Source organism: Callionymus lyra, chromosome 9 (assembly GCF_982586985.1).
Source record: "Callionymus lyra chromosome 9, fCalLyr1.hap1.1, whole genome shotgun sequence".
Classification (NCBI taxonomy): domain Eukaryota; kingdom Metazoa; phylum Chordata; class Actinopteri; order Syngnathiformes; family Callionymidae; genus Callionymus; species Callionymus lyra.
This window is the reverse complement of record NC_141826.1, coordinates 7,696,616-7,721,319: the sequence shown is the minus strand read 5'-3', so window position 1 is coordinate 7,721,319 and position 24,704 is coordinate 7,696,616. Positions and strand designations below refer to the sequence as shown.

The following is a 24,704-nucleotide window of genomic DNA, read 5'->3' as shown; positions in this document are numbered from 1 at the left end:
TAGAGAAACGGTTCCAACCGTTTGTTGGATTTACTCAGTACTAACATTATTTTAACCAAAAAAAAGTTTAGGTAAATTGCTTTAATAAAAAAAAAAACTACTAAAAAACGCTGTGTTAATTAAAAGTCATTATGGCAATAAGGTGACAGGTTGATCAGAGCCCACTAGATGGCACTCTTGCCTTTGAGCGAGTACTTCTGTCAAACCCTCAGTCATCTTTGCGCAAACAGCGCCACCTACCGACCACCACGAGTCCCTTCCGATTGTAATCAAATAAAGACGTCCGACACAAATACAAGGAATAAAAACGGACATGTATTTTAATGAGAAATTACACGAAACTTAAAAATTGTACAAATTGAAATAAAATTAAAAAAGAAAAACAAAATTGCATTATTCTCATAATTTCTGCTATTTTTTTTTTTTTTTTTTTACAATGTATTTTTTCCCCTCGAGACGTCGACCATTATAGAAACTGAAGACGAAAAATGAAAAGAGAAATTCCTGCTGCGAGTTCCAGATGATGCCCGCTGGTCCGCCTTCACCCCCCCATGATTCCACCTGTGTGTGTCCAGTGGTTCTCTGCCGACGTCAGTCCAGGTTTATCAGTAATATGTGCTGGCGCCTTGTCCAGGCTGTGTACCTGCAATGACAACCAAGTGTAAATTAGATCTTCAATGATCAGAAAGTATGAGTCACGTTTTATTTTTTCATTTTAAACCTTTTTTAAGTGGGAAAAACAACTACACAACCAGGTTTGAGTAACTATTTGCGCCCCCTGCTGGAGAATCCAGGGATCACAGTCATAAAAATGTAAGTAAGTAAATAATTTTTATTTATATAGCACTTTTCCAGACCAGGATCACAAAGCGCTTAAACAATCAAAACAACATTCAATAAAGTATATACTTTAAAGGTCAAGATAAAACTGATAACATAACAGGATTTCCAGAAAATCAAGGAAAAGCCTGAACAAATAGAAACGTCTTAAGATGTTTCTTAAAGGAGTAAGTAGATCCATCAAGCGCAAAGAGAGAGTAAGATTGTTCCAAAGCTTAGGAGCAACAGCCTGTAAGGATTTCTCTCCTCTGGTCCTGAACCGTATGCGTGGAACCAGTCGATTCTGATCCACAGACCTCAGAGCCCGAGCTGGGGTGTAAGGCTGGATCAGATCAATGATGTAAGGAGGAGCCTGACCATGAATAGATCTGAAAGTACCAGAATTTTAAAGCTGATCGTGAAAGAAACTGGAAGCCAGTGAAGAGTTTTAAGGATCGGGGAAATGTAAGTTCTTCTACTAGAGCCAGTCAGAATTCTCGCTGCAGAGTTTTGTATTAACTGCAGGCGAGACAGCTCCTTCTTGTTAAGACATGAAAATAAACTGTTACAATAGTCCAGGCGAGAAGACACAAACGCATGGTCATTTTGTGACAACATTTTCCTAAGTTCAGTTTCTGGTCAGTTTTCTGCAGTGTTGAACAAGAGACATGTCTTTATCAAATACAACACCCAGGTTTCTCAGGCTCAGTTTGATAAAATGCAAACGGGGGAACATACTTGAGAGCTGCTGCTGCAGTTGTCGGACCAGAGCGGCGGTCTGCTGCTGCTGCTGGGTCTGCTGCATGCCCTGTCGAGGAAACTAAAGACAAAGATAAAAACAATTATGAGTTATTTATTCTTATTTTTGTTTGTGAGGATAGAGGGCGTACCATTGGTTGCTGTGGGGGTAGTGGTTGCATGCCTAAACCCTGGTTCTGAGCCTGTCCCGGTGGCGCTACAGCTGAAACCTGCTGCTGCTGTTGTTGTTGTTGTTGCTGTTGCTGCTGCTGTTGTTGCTGCTGCTGCTGCTGTTGTTGTTGTTGTTGAACCTGTTGCTGTGGTACTTGTTGCTGCTGCTGCTGAACCTGCTGCTGTTGTTGTTGTTGTTGTTGCTGTTGTTGCTGCTGCTGCTGCTGCACTTGTTGAGCCTGTACACAACAACACATTGAATTAAATATTATAGTGTAATATTTGTGACAGGAAAGACTGATTAGATAAATAGTAAATACATTTTTTTATTTTATTGTACTATTCATGCATTTAACCAATATTAATACAGCAACATTTTTGATAACCTGCGACACTTAGTGGTCAAAGTAACACCTTGTAGTTTTTATTTTATTTTTCAAATCCAGAGTATAAATGAATGTATATTATTTTTAACTGATGTATAAGAGATCATTTTAGTTGTTGGCTTTTATGCTATAATATATAAAAAAGTTTAAAAACTCACCCTCAGAGCTTGTTGTCTTAAGTACTGCTGCTGCTGTTGTTGTTGTTGTTGTTGTTGTGCTGCCTGTTGCTGTTGTTGTTGCTGCTGCTGTTGTTGTTGTTGTTGCTGCTGTTGTTGCTGCTGTTGTTGTTGTTGTTGTTGCTCAGCCAGCATCTGATTGGGCCTCATGCCTGGATGGACACCCTGCCCGCCCATGTGACTGAGGCCCTGCATGATCTGGTTCTGTTGTATGTTCTGGTGGGCAAACCTTGGGGAAAAAGAAGAAAGAAAAAAGGTTAGGATTTGGTTGAAACTTCTGTATCAAGGACCGGTCAGATTGTGGGACTTGCAAAAACGGACCTCTGCGTGTTCGGCATGCTGTGTGCGTAGCCCGGTGCCTGCTGGTGAACGTAGCCACTGGGCCTCGGCTGCATCTGCCTCAGAGGATCCACCACGGCCGGGTTAGCTCCGGGATGATTGCCCTGGAAGTTCTGGGCGTAGGAGGAAGGGACTATACCGCCGCCTTGAGAAGGGTGTGGCTGCATCCCCATGTGTGACCCATACGAGGTGTAGCCCTGAGAAATGTTCTGAGTAAAGATCATCAGAAAAAACACTTTTATTCCTCTAGAGCATTAAAACATTTAACATTATTTATCAAACATTATTAGACCATAGATGACTCAAAAACCTTCTCTGGTGGAAATACAACAAAACAAAAGGAACACTTTTTATATTTTTGCACAAATAAAGCATCAAAAGCAATCATTTAAAAACTTTAGACTTAAACTCGAAATTCTAGATCTTACAAGTGCAAACTCTTGAAAGTCACATCAGCAATTAAGCCAGTAGTAAATGAAAAACAATTTAAATTCACATCATATCCGAGGGAAAAACAAACCTGTGATGCTTGTAATGAAGTATATGGTTGGTTGGGTGTGATCGGTCTGATCTGCTGTCCAATCATGCTCGGGTGGTTCTGGAAAGACAAACAACTGGTGAATAACATTTACAGCAGACAATTCCAGGTTCTGGAGGGCAGAATAGAATGAGTGGAACCTTGAGGTCTGAACAAAGATGTAGAGACAAGTCAAGTTCTATCCTACACTTTTGTATTGTGTTAATGTTGGGCCACTGTCAAATCTCTCATGTTTTTCTGAACCTTGTACATTTCCCCTCTGAGATTTAGTACTTTTACACATTCAAAACAGTCTACAAATATTTAAGGAGTATTTAGGTATAAATGAGCATATACAGATTAACCTCAAGTGACTGTAGACCAAAAGTAGGGTTTTGTCAACTTGAATATTCTCCATTTTTATCACCCGAAATAATAACAGCCATTTATAAGTACAACAGGGACAAAGCAATGGTTATTATTTCATGAGTATTTTTTATATTTGACCATGTGGTCTCCAGGCTCTCAACTCTACCTGTCGAAGGCGGGATGACTCACCAGTCTGACCTGAAGCTGCTGTCGCATATTCGGGTTCTGCGGCATGTTCGGCTGTGGCTTGTAGCCCATCTGGTACTGTTTGTCCATCCCCATCATGCCGGGCATGTTTGCCTGCATTCCGGGCATGAGTCCTGGGTAGGGGGGTCTCGTCGCCATCATTTTATTCATCGGTTGATTCCGGGGTGGTCTGTACGGGGGGTCTAAACCTGGTCCTCCTGCAAGAAGATCCAATTGAGTTTTTCAAATAACAAGGAATTACAAAAACACAATCATTTAGAAGTTTGTGTTGTCTCTGGGTCAAGGTGAACGACCTCCCCGGCTTCCATCAATACATATGTAGTGGTGGAGGTCGTTATCCTTGACCTGTTGGTAACACAAGGGATACCACAAACACATTTGTTTTCGTGCCTTCGGGTCACCTTCACCCTGAGATAACACAAGTGTTAAAAGGTTTGGATGACCCACGACAGTAAGGCTGAAATGTTCCGAGGCAGAGAATTAGAAATACCTTGTTCAATGACTTGAAGCAACAATATGTAACATTTTGACAACATTATCATTTTGCATTACTTCAGCAATGAATGGTTTAATTTTAAGTAGTTGTTTAGAGACAATGTTTTCATAAGAAGTACTGAGACTTTCTGTAGTTACAAGGAAGAGAAAACAAGAAGAATATACTACAAAACAAGATGGAGATTCAGATTCTTGTTAACACATTTAATGCTAAATTTGCCAAATGTGCGTTGAAGATGTAACTGCATTTCACATGTCTGACACATGGGGTCGCCAGAAACATTTTAAAAACAACAAAACTACCCTGTATCTTACTCATGTAAACTGCTTTATGGCTTCATGTTACATTAAGATAACGTCTTCGGAGAAAAGCCATTTAAACACTTCAGAAACAGCGTACAACGGCTAATTAATAGAATGATTCACTGGTTCTATGCATTTATTAATTTATAAGTTGGACACACTTGGTTCACTTGGAAGCTGACCTCACACGATTTTTATTTGGTCGTCAGTATCATGTTTAAGATGACGAGACCGGATACATCTACACAGTTATATTTATTATACTAGTAGAGTTTGCTTTGACTAAAGTAGCATTATTAGAAATACTTCCATTGAGTATGTTAATAATAAATCTAACTTTTATCTAGTGTTTGTTTCCGAAAACAAGCAGTTGTTTTCAGATATATAGTGAGAAAAAAAAAACATTTCTAAAGGTTCTACATTTCATTTAATTCTGCCATTACATCATGAACACTTTTATATCTGTTGCTCTGCCAGAGAGTGAAAAGAGAGGCCAACAGCAAACAAAAAGCCTGGAACTGACCTGGAGGCAGCGGCTGGTTCTGTGTGTACATGCTCATTGTTGGTTGGCCGTACTGTGCTCGACCGTACGGATGGTTAGGCATGAGCTCAGGTGGCATGTTTGTTGCATAAGTGACACCACCTGTTGGTCGGCTGACGTAGTCCTGGTGGGCAGAATACTGCAAAGCAGATGGGTTTAATTAACTCCAGATTTCTTTCAGGCAAACACACATGCATACCAACCTCTGTTTTAGCAGCCTGGGTCTTCTTCTTTTTATTGGACTTCTTCTTGTTGGAGTCTGCGGGAACAGCTGGAACGTTCTTCTCCGGCTTCACAGCCTCCATCATCTTCTTCTCGGGTTCCTGGGAAACGGGGGTCAGAGGCTCCTCCTCTTCAGGCGGCAGAGGGAGCGGTTCCAGGTAATAACTTCTGGGCTTGGGTTTCAAGTGAGTGTGGTAGAGCAGGAACCGCTGCTGCTCCTCAAACTTGGTGACCTTGCGGTCCACCCTCACGGTACCGAACCAGCCCCAGGACAGAGGAGCAGAGTGTTTAAGTCCCTCGAAGACATCCCAGGGAGAAATCTTCTGCTTGGTGGAAACTTGAAGTCCCTGAAGAATCGTTCACACATTCATTTAGCACTTGATGGTATAAAAGACTTGGTCAGACTTTCAAGACTTTACCTCCTTCTCAAAACCAGCTATCTTGTTCCCCTTCGTGTCGATGAGTGACCCCTGAGGTTCACACGTTATAACATCACGAGTTTGCTTCGGCAGCGGCAGGAGCTGGCGGACTTTCTCCAAACTCTCTGACTGTCGATCCCCAAGCTCTTTCTGCCCAGAACGAATGGAAAGAGAAAGACATTTTAGCAACTTGATTTCATGTGAAGCAAAAGCAGATTCATTAAAGCGGTAATAAGCTAGTTGTGAAAAATCGTTTCTGGACCCCTCCAGTGTCAGAAAAGAATAACTGCAATGCTTTCAAATCTTTGGTGTGCAATTGCCAGATTACTGCATGTATTTTTCTCTAAAAATGTTCTGTGGAGGGGGTTTAAGGGTCTCAATCAAATTAAATATACTTTTTAAAGGACACTCCATAACTTATAAATTACTCAAAAATGTAATATGTCCATTAATTCAAATTGCTTTGAACACTGAAAGCTCTTACCCTTAGCTTCTTGACCAGGTTCATGTAAGCCCTCTTATTCTCCTCCATACTGCCCTGAGAGATACTGGACATGTCGGCAGCCAGCGTGCCATTGATCAGCACACTCAGCATGTCTAATACCGTCGTAAAAAGTTCACTGTTGAGCGGGAAAAGAAGCCATTAGCACAAACACCAGCAGCGAGAGGCCATTGAGATCCCAGTTTATGACGCTCACTTGTTGGACTGCATGTCGACTGTTCCATTGCTGATGATGTCGAGGAGCAGAACAGCCCACTCTGTCGTCTGTTGTGTGCTCCGCTGAACTGTATCAAACATCCCACCAACCTGCGTACAAACGAATATGTGATGAAATGTATATAATGTTAAGGATGCAAAAATCATTCACGACTCATAAAGGCGTTGCAAGAGTGGCAGCAATTTTCAGCAGCCATTGTCTTTCTTTGCATTTAGTAGAAAAACGTTTTGAATTAGTGTTTTATTCATTTGTCATTGTAGTTTTTTTCATTATTTTTTCATGCATTTTATTCTTTATTATTTTTAATTGTGTGCACTGTATGTCCTAAAAGGTATAATCTTTTTGTATTCTGAACAGCTGGGAGACCAGTGTTGAAAGGATAAAAGTGTATCAATCAATTATTTTGGGTATAAAAGTGTTACATTGATTGTTAATAAAACAAATAAAAGCAAACAAATAACTTTAGTGGAAAATTACATTAAAGAAAGACAACTAGACTTGAACAAAATGCATGTCATTAATTTTACATCAGTAGTTGCATGGACTTAAACACTTTAGGTCAGAAGCAACACAAAAAAAGTATTTACTTAACATTAAACATTATTAACAACAGTTATGAGTAGGAATAATAATAAAAAAAACATAGTTGCTTGAAATTTACATGTAATAAAAGCCAATAATATAGAAATAAAGGCAAAAATAATATAGAAAACTCAAGTAAATTGCATGAACTTTTGAACAACTTGACTGATTTGTAGGAAATAAATCAGATGTATGCACCCTCCCATGTCTTAAGTATGACTTGTACTAAAAGAGGGAAACCTTGCTCACCAGATTGAGCCTCAGCTTCAGAGCCTCATGCATCATCTGCTTGGCTTTGCAGTCATCCTGGTACTGGTCATCTCTCCAGTTGGTGACAATCTGTTGTACTTGGCTGTACAGAGAGGTGAGCAGACCCTCCCTCTGCTCGTCCTGACCTTTCAAACAGGTCAGCACTAATGACAGGAACGGCTGCTGACTCAGCAGAGACATACTGTTGAGAGATTGTGGAGAAAAATAAAGTAATTGGTCTCTTGACAAATTCTAAACCAATTATTTAGCAGCTGTGTCACGTATAAAGTTTCAGATTGAGCAGCTGGAATGAAAAATAAAAGTTAAGAGAAAGAGAAAATTAAGCATTTAAGTTGCGATAAGATAGGAATGCAAACCTTCAAATCCTCAACGTTATCTTTTAAAGAAAATAATGGAAAGTCTTACAAATATTTTTTCTAACTAAACATCCTAACACTTGATAGCTTAATTACTTCGGGACCTTTGTGGAATATAAAGTGTTTTTTGTTGTAAATGATTAAAACATTTTGAGGCTTGAATAATGAATTAGGTCATTTAAATCAAGGTATTCAAGATTAACATTTCTCACCTCTTCTGTTTCTGACGGTCTTTCTCTTTACGTGACAAAGAGCCCAGATGTTGACCCTTCTCTAGCTCCTCTCCTGCTGCTTTCAGAACGTGGCCTTGGACTGAAGTGGGCAGCTTCGCGATCAAAGGTGCTACCAGCCAAACACCGGATCGTTCAGAAGAACTGCGGGCCAGAGATAAAATAAATAAAGTATATTTCCATTTGAATGGCACTTATTGGGAACGTAAAGAAAACTTTTTAATTGTTTCCGCACCTTAAAATAGGTTTTATCTTGTTGCTGGTACTGCTGCTGTTGGAAGCAGAGCCTCCCTGGACTACTGTTCCATTCCCTGAGAGGTTACTGGAGTTCATTTCAGCCGACTTCTGAAACACCTCGATCGTGGCCTTGGCTATGTTTTCCAAAAGAGAATAAAGTTCCTGGAGGAGAGATGGGTAAGAATTTGGTTATCGTCATTGACAAGTTACCCCCACATTGCACAACTAGGAAACGAATAAAAACAATTATGGCATGTCAATATGTATGCACATAATTATAGAAAACTTACATTGTTAGTGCTCTGCTTGATCATCAGCTGCAGCTCCAGCGATGATTGTCTCATTGTCCATTGGTCCATATTCTGAAACAGAGTTGTGAACCGTTAATCATCCACTTAACTAATAAAGTGCTTTTAGAACATATATAATATGAATGCAAATACTTCTCAATTAGTACACGTTTTGTTTAAACAGAAATTAGGTGAAAACAGCCAATACATACGGTTCTGTGGAATATAAATGTTAAACTTAATTTTTTTCTTGTGGACGGGTTAAGTTGAGGACAAAGCAAGTAGTGTAAAATAAATTCCCTTGTTATCCACCTATTAAAAGTCATAATATTTATCATGAAAATATCAATATATTATTGGGTTGATTAAAAATGTGAGTCATATGAATGGAATAGTGAACCAACAAGTATTGTCGAATGACAACTGATATTCACTTAAAAGTCAAATATAAATATGCTCAAGCCAGACAATGAACTTGATGCAAAAAGGAAACATTTAGATTATAAATTCAAATCGAACATTTTATTTCTGTTTTTTATTTGCCTTTTCCTTGATCAAAAATGTAGATGGACATTGCCAAACAATGAACAAAACAAAGATAAAGCAAACCTGTAGGATGCGTTTGATGCGCTGCCTCTGAGGGTTTTCTCCGTCATCGCTGTCCAGCTGGCGATGAGGGTAGCAAATGAGCTGCAGTAGACGCTGAGCTTGAATGTTGACCAGAACTGGGTCCTGAAGGGCACTGCTGTCTTCAGACAGAGACTTCAGGCAGCGCTCACCAACCCACTCCTGCGGGGAGAACACATTTGATCAGGAGTATTAGCTGCCAAGTGCCGGGGGGGACATTTTGGAAACTAAAATCATGAGCTGTGAAAATCACATCAGACTTCAGGCAACAACAAAATAAAAATTTCAAGAAGAAAACAGCTTGTCACAGTGTGTCTAACAGGAACCAAAATCCTCATCATTCGTAGCTTTAAGCAAGTTTGAAGAGGATTTTTATAGCGTCTGCATCATTTGGCTAATATCCACTCATGTCCTTACCTGCTGGCATATCGTCTTCAGGACATATTTAGCATACACATCCAGGCTGGCCGTCTCTATTGAGACATTGCGTCCTTCAGATATGTCGTCCAGGCCAGCGTTGTGTGACAATCCTGATCCCCTCAGCTCTGCATCACCTAAAATCATTAGGAGCATTTAAACCCGCAGGCGTGCATAGACTGCTTATCAGTGTTAAATACACGGAGGGAGTGACTCATGCAGAACATCAGTGATTATTGTAATTGTTAAGGAATAATAATTAGAAGCTCAGTAATTCCCTCTAGTTTACTTAATAGAGGATCCAGCTGCACCAGAGATGTTCTCCGAGATGCCTTCCCTTTCAGTAACAGTGACATGATCACCTCCCATAATGCTTTGCTGCCCAGCCGACCAATCACAGCTCGCGATCATTTTTGACGTAGCAACACAGATTTATAATTGAAATACTGTATTGAAGCAACCAATCAGCTGTCACCAAATAGAGCAGTGCATAGAAAGGCATCATGGGAGTTTACCGGCATCGTAAGGAAGAGGACTGCAGTAATTAGTAGCTCCCACTGCCTGCTGTGGTTGTGTTGAAGTTTTCTTTACTGTTAAAATAAATCAACAATGTCAAGGAGCTTTGCCAATCCTGACTACAGCTTGCTACAATATATTTAAATATGCGGTACCATGTGTACAAGAAAAATCCCAGGATGGTGGACCGTCAAAAAGGTGTTTCAAGGGTTCAATTATTTTCTATTGACTATCACTAGGCTGGAGCAAAATGTGATACTGAGGCCTGCTGAGATAGTATATAAAAGCGAGAGAGATACACGATTGTTTAGATATAAATCATTTTTTTGGTTGGTATGACCATGATGTTAAAAGTAGAGATCGGTTCACAAACAGATTTGAGTACAAAAATCAATTAACCTAGTTGTGCTTGTGAGTTGCAAAACAGCCCATTAGATCTCTAATGAGTGATGTCAATTCATTCAACTTTTCAACTTCGTCATACAGACCAGTGCAAGGCAGAATGGAACTACACATGGCAAGCTTTCGAGTAGAAGTTACAGAGTGAACAAAAGAACAACTCTGAACTCACCCAGCATGAAAACAGCCTTTAGTACTGCAAACACAGCTCCGACAACGATGCTGTTCTGAGAAGCTGCCAGGAGGTGACGATCACAAGAGGATCGGATGCCGACTGATGACTTATCTGCAAGTAAACAAACAAAAAAAAAAGGAAGTCAACATTGCTCGCGGATGAAACGGCACAAATGTGTACCGAGCAGGATCCAAATACAGTACCTGACTTGACTCCGTCATGGGGAACTGGGTTTCTCTGTGGCGTTTTGAACAGATGCAACAGAATCCTGCAGGTGAGTCTTGCTCCAGGTTCAGAGTCTTGCTCACTGCATGCTGATACGAATTAAGACAAAAATATCCCAATTACAAATTGAAGAGGTTTACAATCATTTTCTGAAGGTAACAGTTTTACTAATGCACCAGTTCAACAGCTGTATGTTGTATGGAACTGCAGTTTTACTGGTGGTGTGGTGTCAACATTTTTTACTTCCTAGTTTTTACCTGCATTGAGGAGAGAGGGAATAGCTACACAGCGAACCAGGTCTTCAAGGAGCAAGCACTGTCGAGCGATGAGAATGGCCACAAAGGTTGCCAGGGAGTCGTGGAAGGACAAATCACTTACCTGTAATGCACCAGATCATTAAACAAAGTTTTTAAAAAGAGAGTATTTGTAATGCACAATAAACATTGGATGTGACTTACGTCTACATTACACAGCAAGTCATTGAATCCACAGTTTCCATTGTTAGAGGAGCAGCAGAGGGCTTTTAGGATGCCGAGCCATTCTGCGCTAAGAGACCGACAATACGCCGTCAGCTCCGCACACAGGATCCCGATGTCGTTGACCCTGTGAGCAAAGTTCAAAACCTTAACTGACAAATGCAAGAACAGAAATCTGCTTTACTGAGATTTTTTTTACAAACCTCTCAGGGTCTCGATGGTCCACACACACATCCATCAACACGTTGCAGACAAAGCTGTAGCGGTTCGCCGGGCTGTTGTTGAGGTTGGTTCCCACCATAGGGTGGTTGAAGTTGTTAGCCGTGGGATTAGCGATGGCTTCCATCATGTACGCTTGATCCCATCGCATGTTGGAGTCCGATGGATCGATATTACAATAGATGGAGTTCTTGACTTTGGAGCAGAACTCGCTGGAAAGAAATGGGCCGTCAACATGAAATTATAATTTAAAATTCCATCATGTTTTAATATTTTGTTAATAAATACCTGAATATTTCGCCAAACTTGTTTTTCAGGTGACTGCAGAAGGTGTAGAGATCGTACAAGTAGGCCAAGATGCATCGTTCGGCAGAAGAGCAATTTGCGGGGTTCACACCGGATTTCACAACAATGCGCAACCTACGAAAAAAGTTTTTTATTTTCAAACAAACATTGTTTTGTCAAAAGTACTATCATTTTGGCATCAGACAGTAAAATGTATATACGACAACAGTGTGGATAAAATGCTACCAATGTCTTAACAACGTGGAACAACATGTAGTATCAGCAGTCACAACCAAACAACCGAAACTCAAAACAACATACGAAGAAGTGAGTTGATTACACACAAACAACTCATCTGATACAATGATCAGATAAATGAAGAAACCAGACTGACGTACACGTGTACATCCTAACATTGGTTCATAAATTTGAATTGAGACGTATGCTGCTGGTGTGTGTGTGCACGCGTGTGTGTTTGTGTGCTCCAAAGTTTATTTCCTTATACTATCACATAATGAACTGCAATATATTATTTTGTATCAGAGGAGATGCACTGAAAGATGACATGGTAACAAAAGCACCTGTGCAAAAATGTGCTGGAAAAGAAATTGCAGAATGACTGACCAGTGCTGTGCTTTTTACTCTCCAATTTATGCGATTTATTATTGACTACTATAAATATATATATAATAAATGTTACACATGTATATTTCAATTATTGGAATCAAAATATGTGTACAAATTTGGCCACTAAAACAGTCAACAAACAAGCTAAGCTAAGACAGAATTAAGAGTTAATTTCTAGGAATACTTCAAGATTGGGAATGCAGACAACAAAGAAGTACAGTTTAGATTGTGTTGAACAAAGCTTGACTTCATAATACTTGGAGTGTAAATATTATTTCCAGCTGAAAGTAAACTATAAACTTGAACCTTGTCAGACTCATATCAAACACTTTGTCATCAGATCACGAAGAACAGCAGAATCAGCAGGGATAACCAAATAACCAGAACAGATGACTTTGTAGTGTAAAGTGCTTGGCTAGCATACCAGCAAAAGACTTTAATTTGCTGTTAAAGCAGAACTTTTAGGACTTTAATTACAAGTTTCGCCAACTTCTCAAGTTTGTACTCATTCGGGCTTGCAATCCAATCTCAATATTAATGGTCGAATCAAACGTGCTAATGAAAGACTTGCAGATGTACGTACCCATCAAAAACCTGTGCAGTCTGCTCAGGATTGAGGATGAGACAGGAATGGTACCTCCTCAGCACGGCTACAATGCACAGACACAGACTGGTGGTGTAGCTGCCCACCAGACTCGACGACTTCAGCAGGAGCTCGGCTTCTACCAGGCTAAGCTCATTCAGCAGCTGGAAAACAAACACAAGTTAAAAGTTAAGACAGTTCCAGCTTAAACAACATGCATATTTACAATAGTTTTACCTGATTTGCAAAGTCTATGAGGCCACTAATGTTGAGGGAATACTCCATGAGGTCAAATATGAACTGGATGTGTTGGACTAGAGGCAGGTGATATGACATCCCTAAGGCAAAGCTGGTGATCTGTTCCAGCACATTTCTGGAAACCTGCAAATGAAAAACATTACAAACATTAACAGATATTAGACAAGATCAATACACAGCACCCATCTAGAAACAAAAATGACTAATGAAAAAACAAACTATAATAGCAGCATTTTCAATAAATGTAATGTTATTTTGAAACAACATTAAGAATATAAAATACACCAAGATAAATGCAATGAGACAGAACCTAATTACTATTTGAAAAATCTGAAAAAGAAGTAATTTGTACAAATATTACTGTTATTTTTCATGTACAAAGTGTACAAAACAAATATTCATAGACAAATGCTAAAATAACCCCTATTAAGTATAACTAATAGATTAATTTAAAAAGAAAAACTTGTGTAAACTTGTTTTTGGTCGAACCTGGGAGGTGACCTGATGCTGGTCAAAGTGGGAAAGGTGCTGGAATTTGGAGAAGATATCCTCTGCAGTGGGAAAGGCTTCTGGCTTACTCCTCTTCCTCTTTTGTCCTTCTTCACCGCCTATGTTGGAGAGGTGAAAAAGAGAATAGCAACAACTCATTACTGCGCTGTGTAGACATGCTTTGCGTAAAGAGAAACAGGAAAAGTGAGTGAAAATCTTTTCACTGAAGTGGTTGGACATAAAGTAGTATTTCGGGCTTCTTTATTTAATGATGTGATCTAGGGTGTTGACACCAGGCAACATGAAGAGAAGGGAATCTTTATCACTAGATTACATGTATCCATTGAGGAAAAGTAAAAAGGGGTCCAGATTATTGGAGCGGGAGTTTATAAAGTAAAGTACCTGTTTCTGCTGTGCTCTTGCGATTGAGCACCTTCAAAATATCTTTGGTTATTTTCTTGATGGTGTGCCGGGCCTCGTCCCTTAGTTTGCCCACACCATAAAGAACCACTAATCGCTGGTTGCACTCATGACTGGCACTCTCCTCCTATGAAGACAAAGAAATTAAACAAAGAAGTTGTTAAATGCTCATAAAAAATGGAAGACGTTCGGCGCACCATAGCAACACAACCATACCCGTTAGTGCAAAAGTAACCACCCATTTTTTATATTATATACAAAAGAGAATAATTCACTAAATAGATTCCACAACCTAAAGCTTCTACCAATAACTCGTCCCTGGAGATATTTCCCCTCTACTTATCTTATTAAACTACATTAGTTTAGTCTGCTCTTTTTCCATCCTTTAACCTCTTTATAGCAAAGGTTCTGCACTGAGGGGGCTTGACATACTCTGTCATACCTTCATCTTTGTAAATGAAGTGCACACGTCAGAATACGCCATAGCTCCCTTTAGATTTGTGGACAAAACGGGTAATAAAAGGCTTTGATTGTAGTCCAAGGTAAATAGAAGAGAATTCAGTCAGCAACCCTGTAGGCCAGCTTAACATATTTATACAGATTAATGCTAAATGTTTCATTACTGATGATTAAATTATGATTTTTTTTTTTTTTAACCAATCGTACCCTCTTCTGTACATCAGTTTTAGAAAAACTAATATTTTTAAACAATTACATATTTTTGCTTTGTATACAACATACAAGTACAGTCGTATACATTTCTCTGATTACAGTTTAAATTATGTGATAATATATTAATATAATATTGTTCTATTTTGTAAAAGCAGCAACACATAAGACTGACCAAAATTGTTTTTTGCTCCTTCCACTGTAAAATCTGTGCAATTACATTGTTGTGAAAACAGAAGTCCCTCATACCCCCACTGACACCATCTGCATGTTTATATTTTCAACAAAATTAATATTGGCTTGGGTCAGTTGCTTTTTGTGCCAAATACAGAAACACAACTTAACATAACAGCTGTGGTGGATATAGTGTTAAAATAATAGCGAGTGTGAGCATTCCCTGGCTCAACCGTTTAAAAATCACACCATTGATCTAAGGAAATTTAAAAGTTGAATAAACGACTAAACTGTGTGAAAATATTAGTCGTTTTTGAAATGTGTACCATTCCATTGATTAATGCAAGTCTTGACATCACATCAGATTTTCTTACTGATTAATTAGGATATAATGAACATTTTTATCCAATACAAACATATCTTTAAAATATATCCTACCTAAAAACTAATGTATTAATGCGCATGTTTTCATGTCAACAATAGTTACGATCGTAGCAGGAGCAGAGCTTACCTGGGGAATGGGGAAGTGGGTGGCGTATTGAATGTGTCTGGGTTGGTCATATAGTTGAGGAAAAGCAGGGTCCACGAACTTGTCCTTACACCCAGCCTTGCTGTCCTGATCAGGTACCGGCTTCTCTGGAGATGGGCTCCCCTTAGATTCACAGTGCATTGGGGGAGAAAACATCTGTGAGGCAGGGGGATGCAAAATAAATATATATATACAGGTATGTATGGGGGGGCTAGTTAGGAATGTTTCATGCATCACAATAACTTAAATATGTACCTCATCAAAATTAGCACTGGAGTTGTGATCGATTTCCATAGACTCCGACAGCCCAGTGTCCTGTAACGATTTAGAACCCAGTTACTTTATTTTATCCAAGATGGAACCCAGGCTGACACGACTCATAATCAATAACCCAAAACATGCCTCCATCTTGACACTGCTGCCTGTGTCTTGCTCCTTGCGGTCTGACTCATCAGAGGGCTCATCGCTCGGCGAGCGTGGGCGTGGCAGGTGGGAGTCAGAAGACAGGTCGCCACGGGAGATGAGTGTGCACATATAAATATTGTGGGAGAAGACGTCGTGACGGATAAGCTCGCAAAAGAGCAGAACCAGGTTGGAGAATTCCACCCGTTCGTTTTCATTGCCGGGCTCCGCTGCGGGGAGAGAAAGAAATACTTTTGATAACACCCGAGGTATCAAAATAGGAAGAGAGTGAGACATCGCTGTGAGGAAATAAGAAACTCACTCAGCATCGGGGCCTGAGTGTCGAGGAACTGAAGCAGGACATCCTGAAAAACTGGTAGCAATGCAGTTGAAAGGGAACCCGATGACACAGAACCCTTTTCATCCACCACCTCTGACTCCCCACAGCGCTAAAAGAAAAAAAAAAAGAAATCACATCATCAAGATATTTATTAAAAACAGAATCCAAACCAAGTATATTTGAAGCCCACCCCCCCCCCCATCCTTACATGTGCATTTTACTAATGCCCATTAGAAACAACACCTGCCATAGCAACAACCACCATTTCTGACATTCACACTTGCAGAGCTCTCACCTCGGCTTCTATTTCAGCCTGTCTCTTCTCTAGCAGCTTGGCCACCACCATCGCCCTGTGCCTCCCAGAGCGTTTGCAGCAGACGGCCCATTCACATAACAAGGTCACCACTGCGTCGTCATCAGGTGACATCTGGATACAATAATGAGAAATCAGGAACTGAACATTTAGTGTTCTAAATTTGAGGTTTTTACCTCATGTCCGTCTTTACTCTGCCCAGAGCCAAATATTCGGTTGTACAGGAAATCCAGCGAGTTATTGAAGTCAGATTTTTCAAAGATGTGGTTATCCAAAACCTCCAGTGTATGCAGAACCCTTCCAATAGTGAAACCTGACAAGGGATGACAGCAGAAAATCTCAGATATCCGCAAAGTAATTTCACATATCTGCAGGGATGTGTTCAGATCCCACACCTGCTGTGGTCTCCTGGCACTTATCGAATGACCAGCGGAACTCCACTGCCTGACCACGCTCTTTAATTTGCTCCTCGATTTCTCTCAGCTTAGACCGGACCTGCAGGGAAAGATGAAGAATTTCACGGTGCCCACGCTGAACAACACACTGGAGATAGGAAGTCTGAGTTCTGCTTGGCTATGCGATTTGAAGATAAAATAGTAAGTTCAATTTTAGTCAGAGTAATTGGACTGTTTGTTATATTTTATGTTTGGTTCCCAAAGCAATGAATAAGATCCCACTGGGACCATTATAAGAGGCAGTCAAGTTAGAAGATGGATGTAAATCTAGGGAAAAAAAGGGAGTAAAATATTGACAAGAATAGTTGTGTTTTCAAATACAAGCAAAAAAACAAACAATAAAATATTTTGTTTCATTTATTCATTATTCAGGCATATTTCTGTACGGATTCTCAACATAAACTTTAAGCTTTTTAATTGTATTGAATTGCTTTTCAACAGGTTATAATTTCATTTGCTACAAATATGAACAACAATTGTTTGTAAGTAGAGTGCTGACAGTGATTTATAATATTTCTTTTAAGACTCCAATAACAGACAAAAATACATTTACAATATCCTGGCAAGCTTACACTGTGTAATGTCTTTGATAGCTCAGAATATATATATTTAAGTTACCTTATCAAGAACCTTTTTCTTCATTATTTTTTCTTTCCGTTTGAATCACATCACAAAAGTTGCAATAAATGTTGTGTCCATTTATGGGATTTAACCAAGTACCCCCGATATAGCATCCATCTTATGTACTATTCAAATATATAAATATATTATGATCGTTACATTCGTGTTTAAAGTGGGAGGTTACCTGCTGAGTGAAAGCTGTATTTCCACCAGGCATTGGTAAACTGGAGGGAGCAATTGGCAGGAGGTCCAGAGGAGAACCGGTTTTGTTCCTGCTGTCGGTTAGAGAATAGTGCCAAACCAGAGCACTGGGACAACACAACACTATGCTCTGATATAAGAAAACAGGGAAGCAAACAGAAGAGAACAAGGAGTCTATTAAAGCAGCTTTTATAGAAAATGTTTTTTGCAGATAAACAGGAAATCCTCGTACCTGTAACATACAGCTCAGACCAAACACTAAGGGGCGATGCTGGGGGCAGATATAGAAGTCTGTGAAAGGTGTCTGGGGTTGGTTCACTCCAGCAGGCTGGGAGGTCGGCGTGGGAGGCAGGGCGTTACCCTGAGGCGTCAATATGCCATGTGCTGGGTGCCCTCCTGTTCCTGGGCCCAGGCTACCGTCGCTAAGCAACAGGTTGAGGCGGCGAGTGCAGAAATAAGCCAGTCTCCGTGACAAGTAAGCTGACTGTACAAATTCCCCAGAGTACTGTGGGAGGGAGGAGATACACAACTTTACCCAGAGTGCTTCATGTGAATTAACATCAGGTTTGTAGACAAGTGGAAGGTTGCAAGGTCCCAGGGGACAGTCAGCGAAGGTTGACAACACAAGACATTCGGACAATAAAAAGGAGCATGACATTCATGATAAACTGCTGACAACTGTAGTAGCCGGACACAATGACGGAACATGCTCCGAGATGCGTTTAACTCCCAGATTTTATCCTCCACAAGCGTGTGAGATTTAATGAAAATAGTCAAGTGGGGCAAAAAAGAAGGAGTACCTGAAGCAGGAGGGGAAGAAGAAGTCGGAGCAGTTCGTCTTCACCTGGTCGGACCTTCTCAAAGCACTCCAGCACCCAAGTGAGGAACTCGTGCCTGTCCAACATGCCATCCTAGAAAAACAAGAAAATGTTTTTGTCTAAAATTAACATTTACAAAGATGTCTTCGGTCAAGACGGTTCAGACAATAAATATTACACAATAAACATGTGGTAGGAGATTACAGATTATGTTCTTAACTACTGCAAACACATCAACTCTAATAAAGAACACAAGTGATGAAACAATGCTTTGCGTTTATCCTTTCGGTCATGGTTGACAAAACTGTGTAACTCTATATAGAATTTGACCCAAGTGATACAAACATGCCAAAAACAAAGTAATACATTTATTATTTGAATAGCTCCGTGGGTTATGGGTTGCACTGACCTGAAACATGAACATGGCTAATTTTTCATTGTACTCCCACTGCTTCATGGCGGTTTCCACATCTGCCGGAGTGGCTGGGAGGGGCGAGCTACATCCTTGACTGGGAAACTGTCTGTAAAACTCAGCCACCTTCTGAAGCTGTTCACAAAGGTACTTTGTGATGATCTGGGTCCATTCTGTTGAAATGGAGTGTAAAGATGAGAGTCCCCACAATGAAAGGAACACTCCATGCCGACGGCTGAGACGGCCTACCTATACAAGCATCAATCACGTGTCTCTTCTTGACTTTAGTTTCTGTGATGGCTGCATGATAAGCACAGGTCATCTTGATCATCCAAGCCGATCGCATGACGGGGACAGAGTACTTGGCCAAGTATCCGAAAACCTCCTCTTTCTTGCTGAAGATCGGCACCTGTGACAGAACAAATCAGGTTACTTGTAAAGGCACACAAAAGCAAGTTAAATATGGACATTTAATGCAACAACAATCTTTTCTTTGCAATAAATTTGTTTAATACGTTTCTGTAAATGTATCGCCAATGTAAATTATGTAAACTATTACCTTTTGTACCATTTCTTATTTTAATATTAATTCCATTTGTGATTTAAGGCCTCAGTACTGACGCAATGTAGAAAAAAATCAGAAGAACAATATAAACCAAGAAAATACAAAAGTAATGTGGCTGAGGACATTTTATGGAATGCAGTTAAAAACATGAAACCAACTTATTTAAATAAAGGAATTATGGAGCATATTATTCTTTATTTTACAGTACAAAGCATAGTTATACAATGCATGTCAAATTACTAGATAGTGGCAAACCACTAAAAAGACAGAGTAATAAGGCACTGTGGGATAGTGCTGCATGGATTTCAGAATTATTCTTAGAATCACATACATCCACCGTTGAAGGTTGGATCTTCATTTCATTTTTATAAGATAAGAGTTTTAAAAGGCACTTATTTTATGGGTCACCCGCCAAAGTCAATAACAAAATACAATGGGCTGAAACCCACTGATGCTCCTCCGATGAAACATGATGTACTCTAACCACTTAAAAGTGTTTTCTTACACTTAAAAATGAAAAGCAGACCTTGTAATTATCTGAATAGGTTTGACCTAAAAAGAAATCAATCTCTCACAGACGGCACTTTTAATAGCCCAAACGGAGAGAAAACAATTTGTGGCAGCAGAACAAACTGTCAATAATAGATCGTTACTGTGTTTTCACAAAATAGTGACAGCAAACAAACAGTTGCTGCTTGTAAACACAGATAGGGACGAGCAGTGACAAACAACAAACAACTGCTTTTTTGTGTCAAGAGTATATACATGTCATTAAATTATTTTATTTGGCATTCACGTGCAGTGGTTAGTGCTAATTACAATGGTTGGATCCGTGACAGTGTTATGAGAGATGTAACTAATGAAAAAGCTGGACCATCAAGGCCAACACTAAGAAGAGAAAAGATTTGTCTTTGTCTGGTATGAAAAAGCAGTGAACCGCCAAACTACACAGAAACTCCTTAACATGTTACTTAAGACTATCAACCGCTTTCCATGCCCTTGACCATCAAATCACACAAATACAAAATTGAAGAAATGGGAGGTAGAGACTGATGGCATGTGAAAATAAAGAAAAGGTTATCATTTAATTCAAAAGATTAAATGCTAAACATATTATTGGGATATACATGTGGCAAAGGATGATTGGGCAATAACAAAAAAAAACATTATTTTAAATTAAATTCATAAATTGCACACAGATTATCTGATTGTTAAAACTATTTCTAAATTAACGTCTTACACTTGACAGAAGGTTAACTATTTAAACTAGCCAAGTTGTTTAGTATAATACATAGCTGATTAATTACTTGGTATTAATGGTACAATTTACCAGTCAAATTTAAAACTAAAGTTGCCTTGCCAACCCGATCCCCATTTAGAGGCGAAAAAACACAACTAATTTTTTCCATGAAGAATGTCAAATGTTTGTCTCGACAAGTGGGTGTGTAAAATATGTGGCTTGAGGATGCCAAGAGTTAGAATGGCGCAGCATTTTGAGTTCACAACCATTTTGCTGGGAAGAATGCCTTGTAGAACCCAGGTAACAAAGCTTAAGAAAAGTCAAACATCACCAAATTCATCATTAGAGCCACACATACTGGCAAAGAAAGATCTAGCTCTTGTGACAGGCTTATTAAACAGCACAGGGATTTGCATTAATCTCAATAAACAATGTTTAGAAATAGGATTAATTAAATTGAAATATCTATGAGCAAATAGAAAATAATAATAATAATTAGGAAACAATTCTGCCTCAGCTCACAGTAACAAAACAAGTGCTTTTGAGAAATGTATCCAATATGTCTATATTATCATCAAAGCCCTTTTGACCATGTCCTGATTCTACAATATCAAGTAAACTTAATCTTATTTCAATGAAACGAGCATGTATGCACAGCAAATAAAATTATCACAATTGTTTATACTGCCTTTGATTAAGGCCTCACACAGTTATTGGATCAAGATTACCGACATAAACAACTATGTTTCCACATTCATTTCTGGTGCGTTACTCATACATTTCTAATACCTTAACCAAGAGTTGGAGTGTGTGGCGTGTTCAAAAAGGAAGTAATATTTATGATGCATTTGGCAATTGAAATTCAATTTGAAAAAACAAAGAAAAACATAATAGCATAAAACCTGATTAAAACAAATACACAACAGCAGAAAAATGCAGGGCTTTTCCCCCACAACCCATCAAATACAGACAAGTATTGCATTCCATGAAGGAAATGAGGTCAAGACATGAACAAATCAAATCAGACTGCTTCCATGTCTGGAGTAGAGCACTGTCTTTATGAGTCTATAAAGTAAAAAGAATAATGTTCTTTTTTGGATGTGTGAAAATGGCTTGGCTAAAATAACAGGTAAGCTTTGTTAAAACCAACTATTCATATTTTTTTGGTTGAATATGGCTTTTTTTTAAATTATATAACAAAAATGCATTTGTATTGATCAAATGAAAATTGTCTTGTATTTTCAGACCAACAAACTCATCTTTTTCATAAACTGGGCTGGATTAATAGGAATATATACCTACAAACTAAAATAATAGTTTGATGAAAAGACTAGTCTACAAGGATTTAAAAAAAACACTGGTGTTTCTGACAAAAAAAAATTGAAAGCTCAAATACAGAGAAAACTTCTATTAAAGATTCATAAATATCATAAAGCCAATCCGATTTTTAGAGAGCCATATCGCCCACCCCTAGTATCCAACCTGCTTTGACCTGATAAGGATGACCTAGGTACATTGAAAACATGTATGCAACTTGTTGTACATCAATGACAAGACTGGACATTTTTTAAATATTCATTTTAAGTATTGTTAACAGAGACATTCTGTAGACTACCATTACTGAGAAACGCATATATACGTTTTTCTATACGTGTCAGCCTGTTTAAGTATTCACTTTTGTTTACAATTCAAGCATCATTAGCAGTGTTCAAAACATCGCTTACCTTCTTGGCCAGCTGCGTAAGAGGTTTAGTCCCAGCTAAATCTGTGAACCAATTATTGATAGAGCTCTGGGACCTCGCCGTGACCAGCCAGAAATTATCTTTCTGGTTGACCTGTGGCTTGCGCTTCCCCGTGTCAGGGAACGTGTTGTAGCGCAGCTTCTCAGCGATGATGTTGCTGAAGTTGGAACTGATCTGTAACCAGTCAGGAAATCATGTTATTACACAAACACATATTTGGAGGTTGAGACACCATAATCCAAATAAGCTGTGGAGTTAAAACACTTTACCTTTGCAGGGTTAAAGTTGACATTTTTGGCACTGCCATGTTCATCACCAGACACAGCTGGCTGGTTGTTGAATCCTTGCTTCACATTCAGCGCCGTTAATTCATCCTGAGGACGACATGGGGAGGTAAACAAACGTGTCTCATCGAACACACTGAAAATATCATTCCTATGAACTAATCGGATTTATTACCAATGGATGCTTTAGCTGCAACTTTAGCAAGATAACCCGGAGATAAATCAGTTACTTTTCCGCCTGCATTAACAGATTACCTCATGTTAATAATAGATCAGGGGCCGAAGACAGGATTGGACTAGGCCAAGCCTTCCAGCAGAACACCAAATGTTATTTTCCGGATATTAGCGATTAATGCGGGTTTGTGAAAGTACCCAGCGAACACAAATACTGGTCGCGCACTAGACAAAAATAAACGCATTTCGTCTCCCACAAAGCAACAAAAGCTAAATACATACGAATCGAATTGTCGTTTTTCAAACCTTCAGAACTATGTTGGGTATTGGTGGCGAAACGGTTGTTTTGCAAAGCGGGGGTAAATTGACATGTAACCCGGGTCATTGTTATTAGGCCGGAGTACTGGGTTCGCTACACAGGCTAGCTTCTGGATGCTACAAGCTAGCACCTTAGCTTGAAAAACTTTCCCCTCTTCGTTCGTTTTTTAATGTAAAAGGTAAAGGTTCACACTAACCTCCTTCTGCTTTGGGTCCTGAGGATAAACGTCCGGAGGGCCGAGCCTGGGCCGCTTCAATGGCCGGTGTTCGTAACTTAGGATCCCGAAGGCAGCCATCATCCAGCGGCATCACTGGCCTGTCCTCTCTCCCCCAGCAGCTCCAGCGCAGCCACAACATCCACGCGCACTTCCGCTGCGACTTCAAAGTAAAAGTCGCGGTCCCTTTAAATTATAGAAAAAAATAAAATGATACGATAAATTCCTTTTGGATATAGATTTGTATCGAGCAAACACACAAACCAGTGAGTTATTTCAACTTTTTGTCTTTATTTCTAGAGTTGGTTTAGTGTTCGATGAATGCATTAAATTGGTTAAAATCGTTTGGTTTTCTCATGACTAACATGTAAAGTTACATTTAGATTAACTTAAATATTTCAGTTTTATTTGTTAAATTTAGCGCATGAAAAAATAGAGAATTAAAATTTATAAAACATTTGTTTACTCCTGTGCAATGTCAGCAGAGACAGCGCGCCAACCACTGAAAACAACAACAACAAAAAGTGTCAATAAAAACATGTGATTAAAAACACAATTTGTGCTATTATGAATACCAACTTTTAAACAAAGTCAACATATTTCCATGCATACAGAGCTAGCTCGCTATCAAGCCATCTTCACGAAATTATATTTTATTGTCTTTGTTTATTGTCTTTGACATGTAACTTCAATGGAAGGATGAGATGACAAGCACACAATTTCTCTGTCCTTTACAACTGAATAGATTACTTTTAGACACAAATGCTTAGATTATATCTATCTACTAGGCGTGTGTAAATGTCTATAGGGATTTTTTTCCTCACGATACTATTATAACACTGTGTTTTTTCTTCTTCTTCCAAAGCTTAAAAATGTTTTGCATTTTAAATCATATTTAATTGATGTCATAGTTCTCTTATGGTTTACATTTCAATAAAGTGTGTTAAGTCAAATATATTTTATTTACAACTAATGTGCAAATATCTGTATTGTAATTAGGCTTCCAGCCGCTAGACGTTAGACGAAGCAGTTATTACATCCTCCACAGCTAAAGGAACAACGTAATCACGAAAAGATCCTGGCAATGACTGAGGACGAGAGGATACAGTCAAGTCCATAAAACTGATGTT

The 24,704-nt window shown here is 39.2% G+C and overlaps 1 protein-coding gene across 3 annotated transcripts; it reads right to left on the bottom strand.

Annotated features, from left to right (window-relative positions):
- Positions 1–295: 295 nt before the first annotated feature.
- On the bottom strand, positions 296–23,717 carry med12 (mediator complex subunit 12). Of its 3 annotated transcripts, none has more exons than XM_087799776.1 (43): positions 23,557–23,717; positions 22,853–22,957; positions 22,566–22,757; positions 19,286–19,445; positions 19,034–19,209; positions 18,607–18,717; positions 18,039–18,311; positions 17,790–17,936; positions 16,925–17,024; positions 16,706–16,842; positions 16,512–16,643; positions 16,199–16,325; positions 15,877–16,106; positions 15,730–15,789; positions 15,457–15,630; positions 14,085–14,229; positions 13,683–13,801; positions 13,173–13,316; positions 12,936–13,099; positions 11,729–11,860; positions 11,425–11,652; positions 11,204–11,348; positions 11,003–11,123; positions 10,724–10,834; positions 10,518–10,631; positions 9,431–9,567; positions 8,996–9,175; positions 8,387–8,458; positions 8,095–8,258; positions 7,842–8,003; positions 7,253–7,454; positions 6,401–6,510; positions 6,187–6,322; positions 5,703–5,852; positions 5,265–5,630; positions 5,044–5,200; positions 3,705–3,919; positions 3,150–3,227; positions 2,612–2,838; positions 2,273–2,519; positions 1,710–1,967; positions 1,558–1,639; positions 296–643 (listed from the first exon to the last, which is right to left on the bottom strand). In XM_087799776.1, the coding sequence occupies exons 1-43, from the start codon at positions 23,656–23,658 to the stop codon at positions 606–608; spliced, it is 6,630 nt and encodes a 2,209-aa protein (XP_087655902.1). In that variant the 5' UTR covers positions 23,659–23,717; the 3' UTR covers positions 296–605. The 3 variants fall into 3 exon arrangements, with proteins under 3 accessions (XP_087655902.1, XP_087655903.1, XP_087655904.1); XM_087799777.1 differs by having other exon boundaries at positions 2,612–2,826; XM_087799778.1 differs by having other exon boundaries at positions 15,457–15,597.
- Between the last annotated feature and the right edge of the window lie 987 nt (positions 23,718–24,704).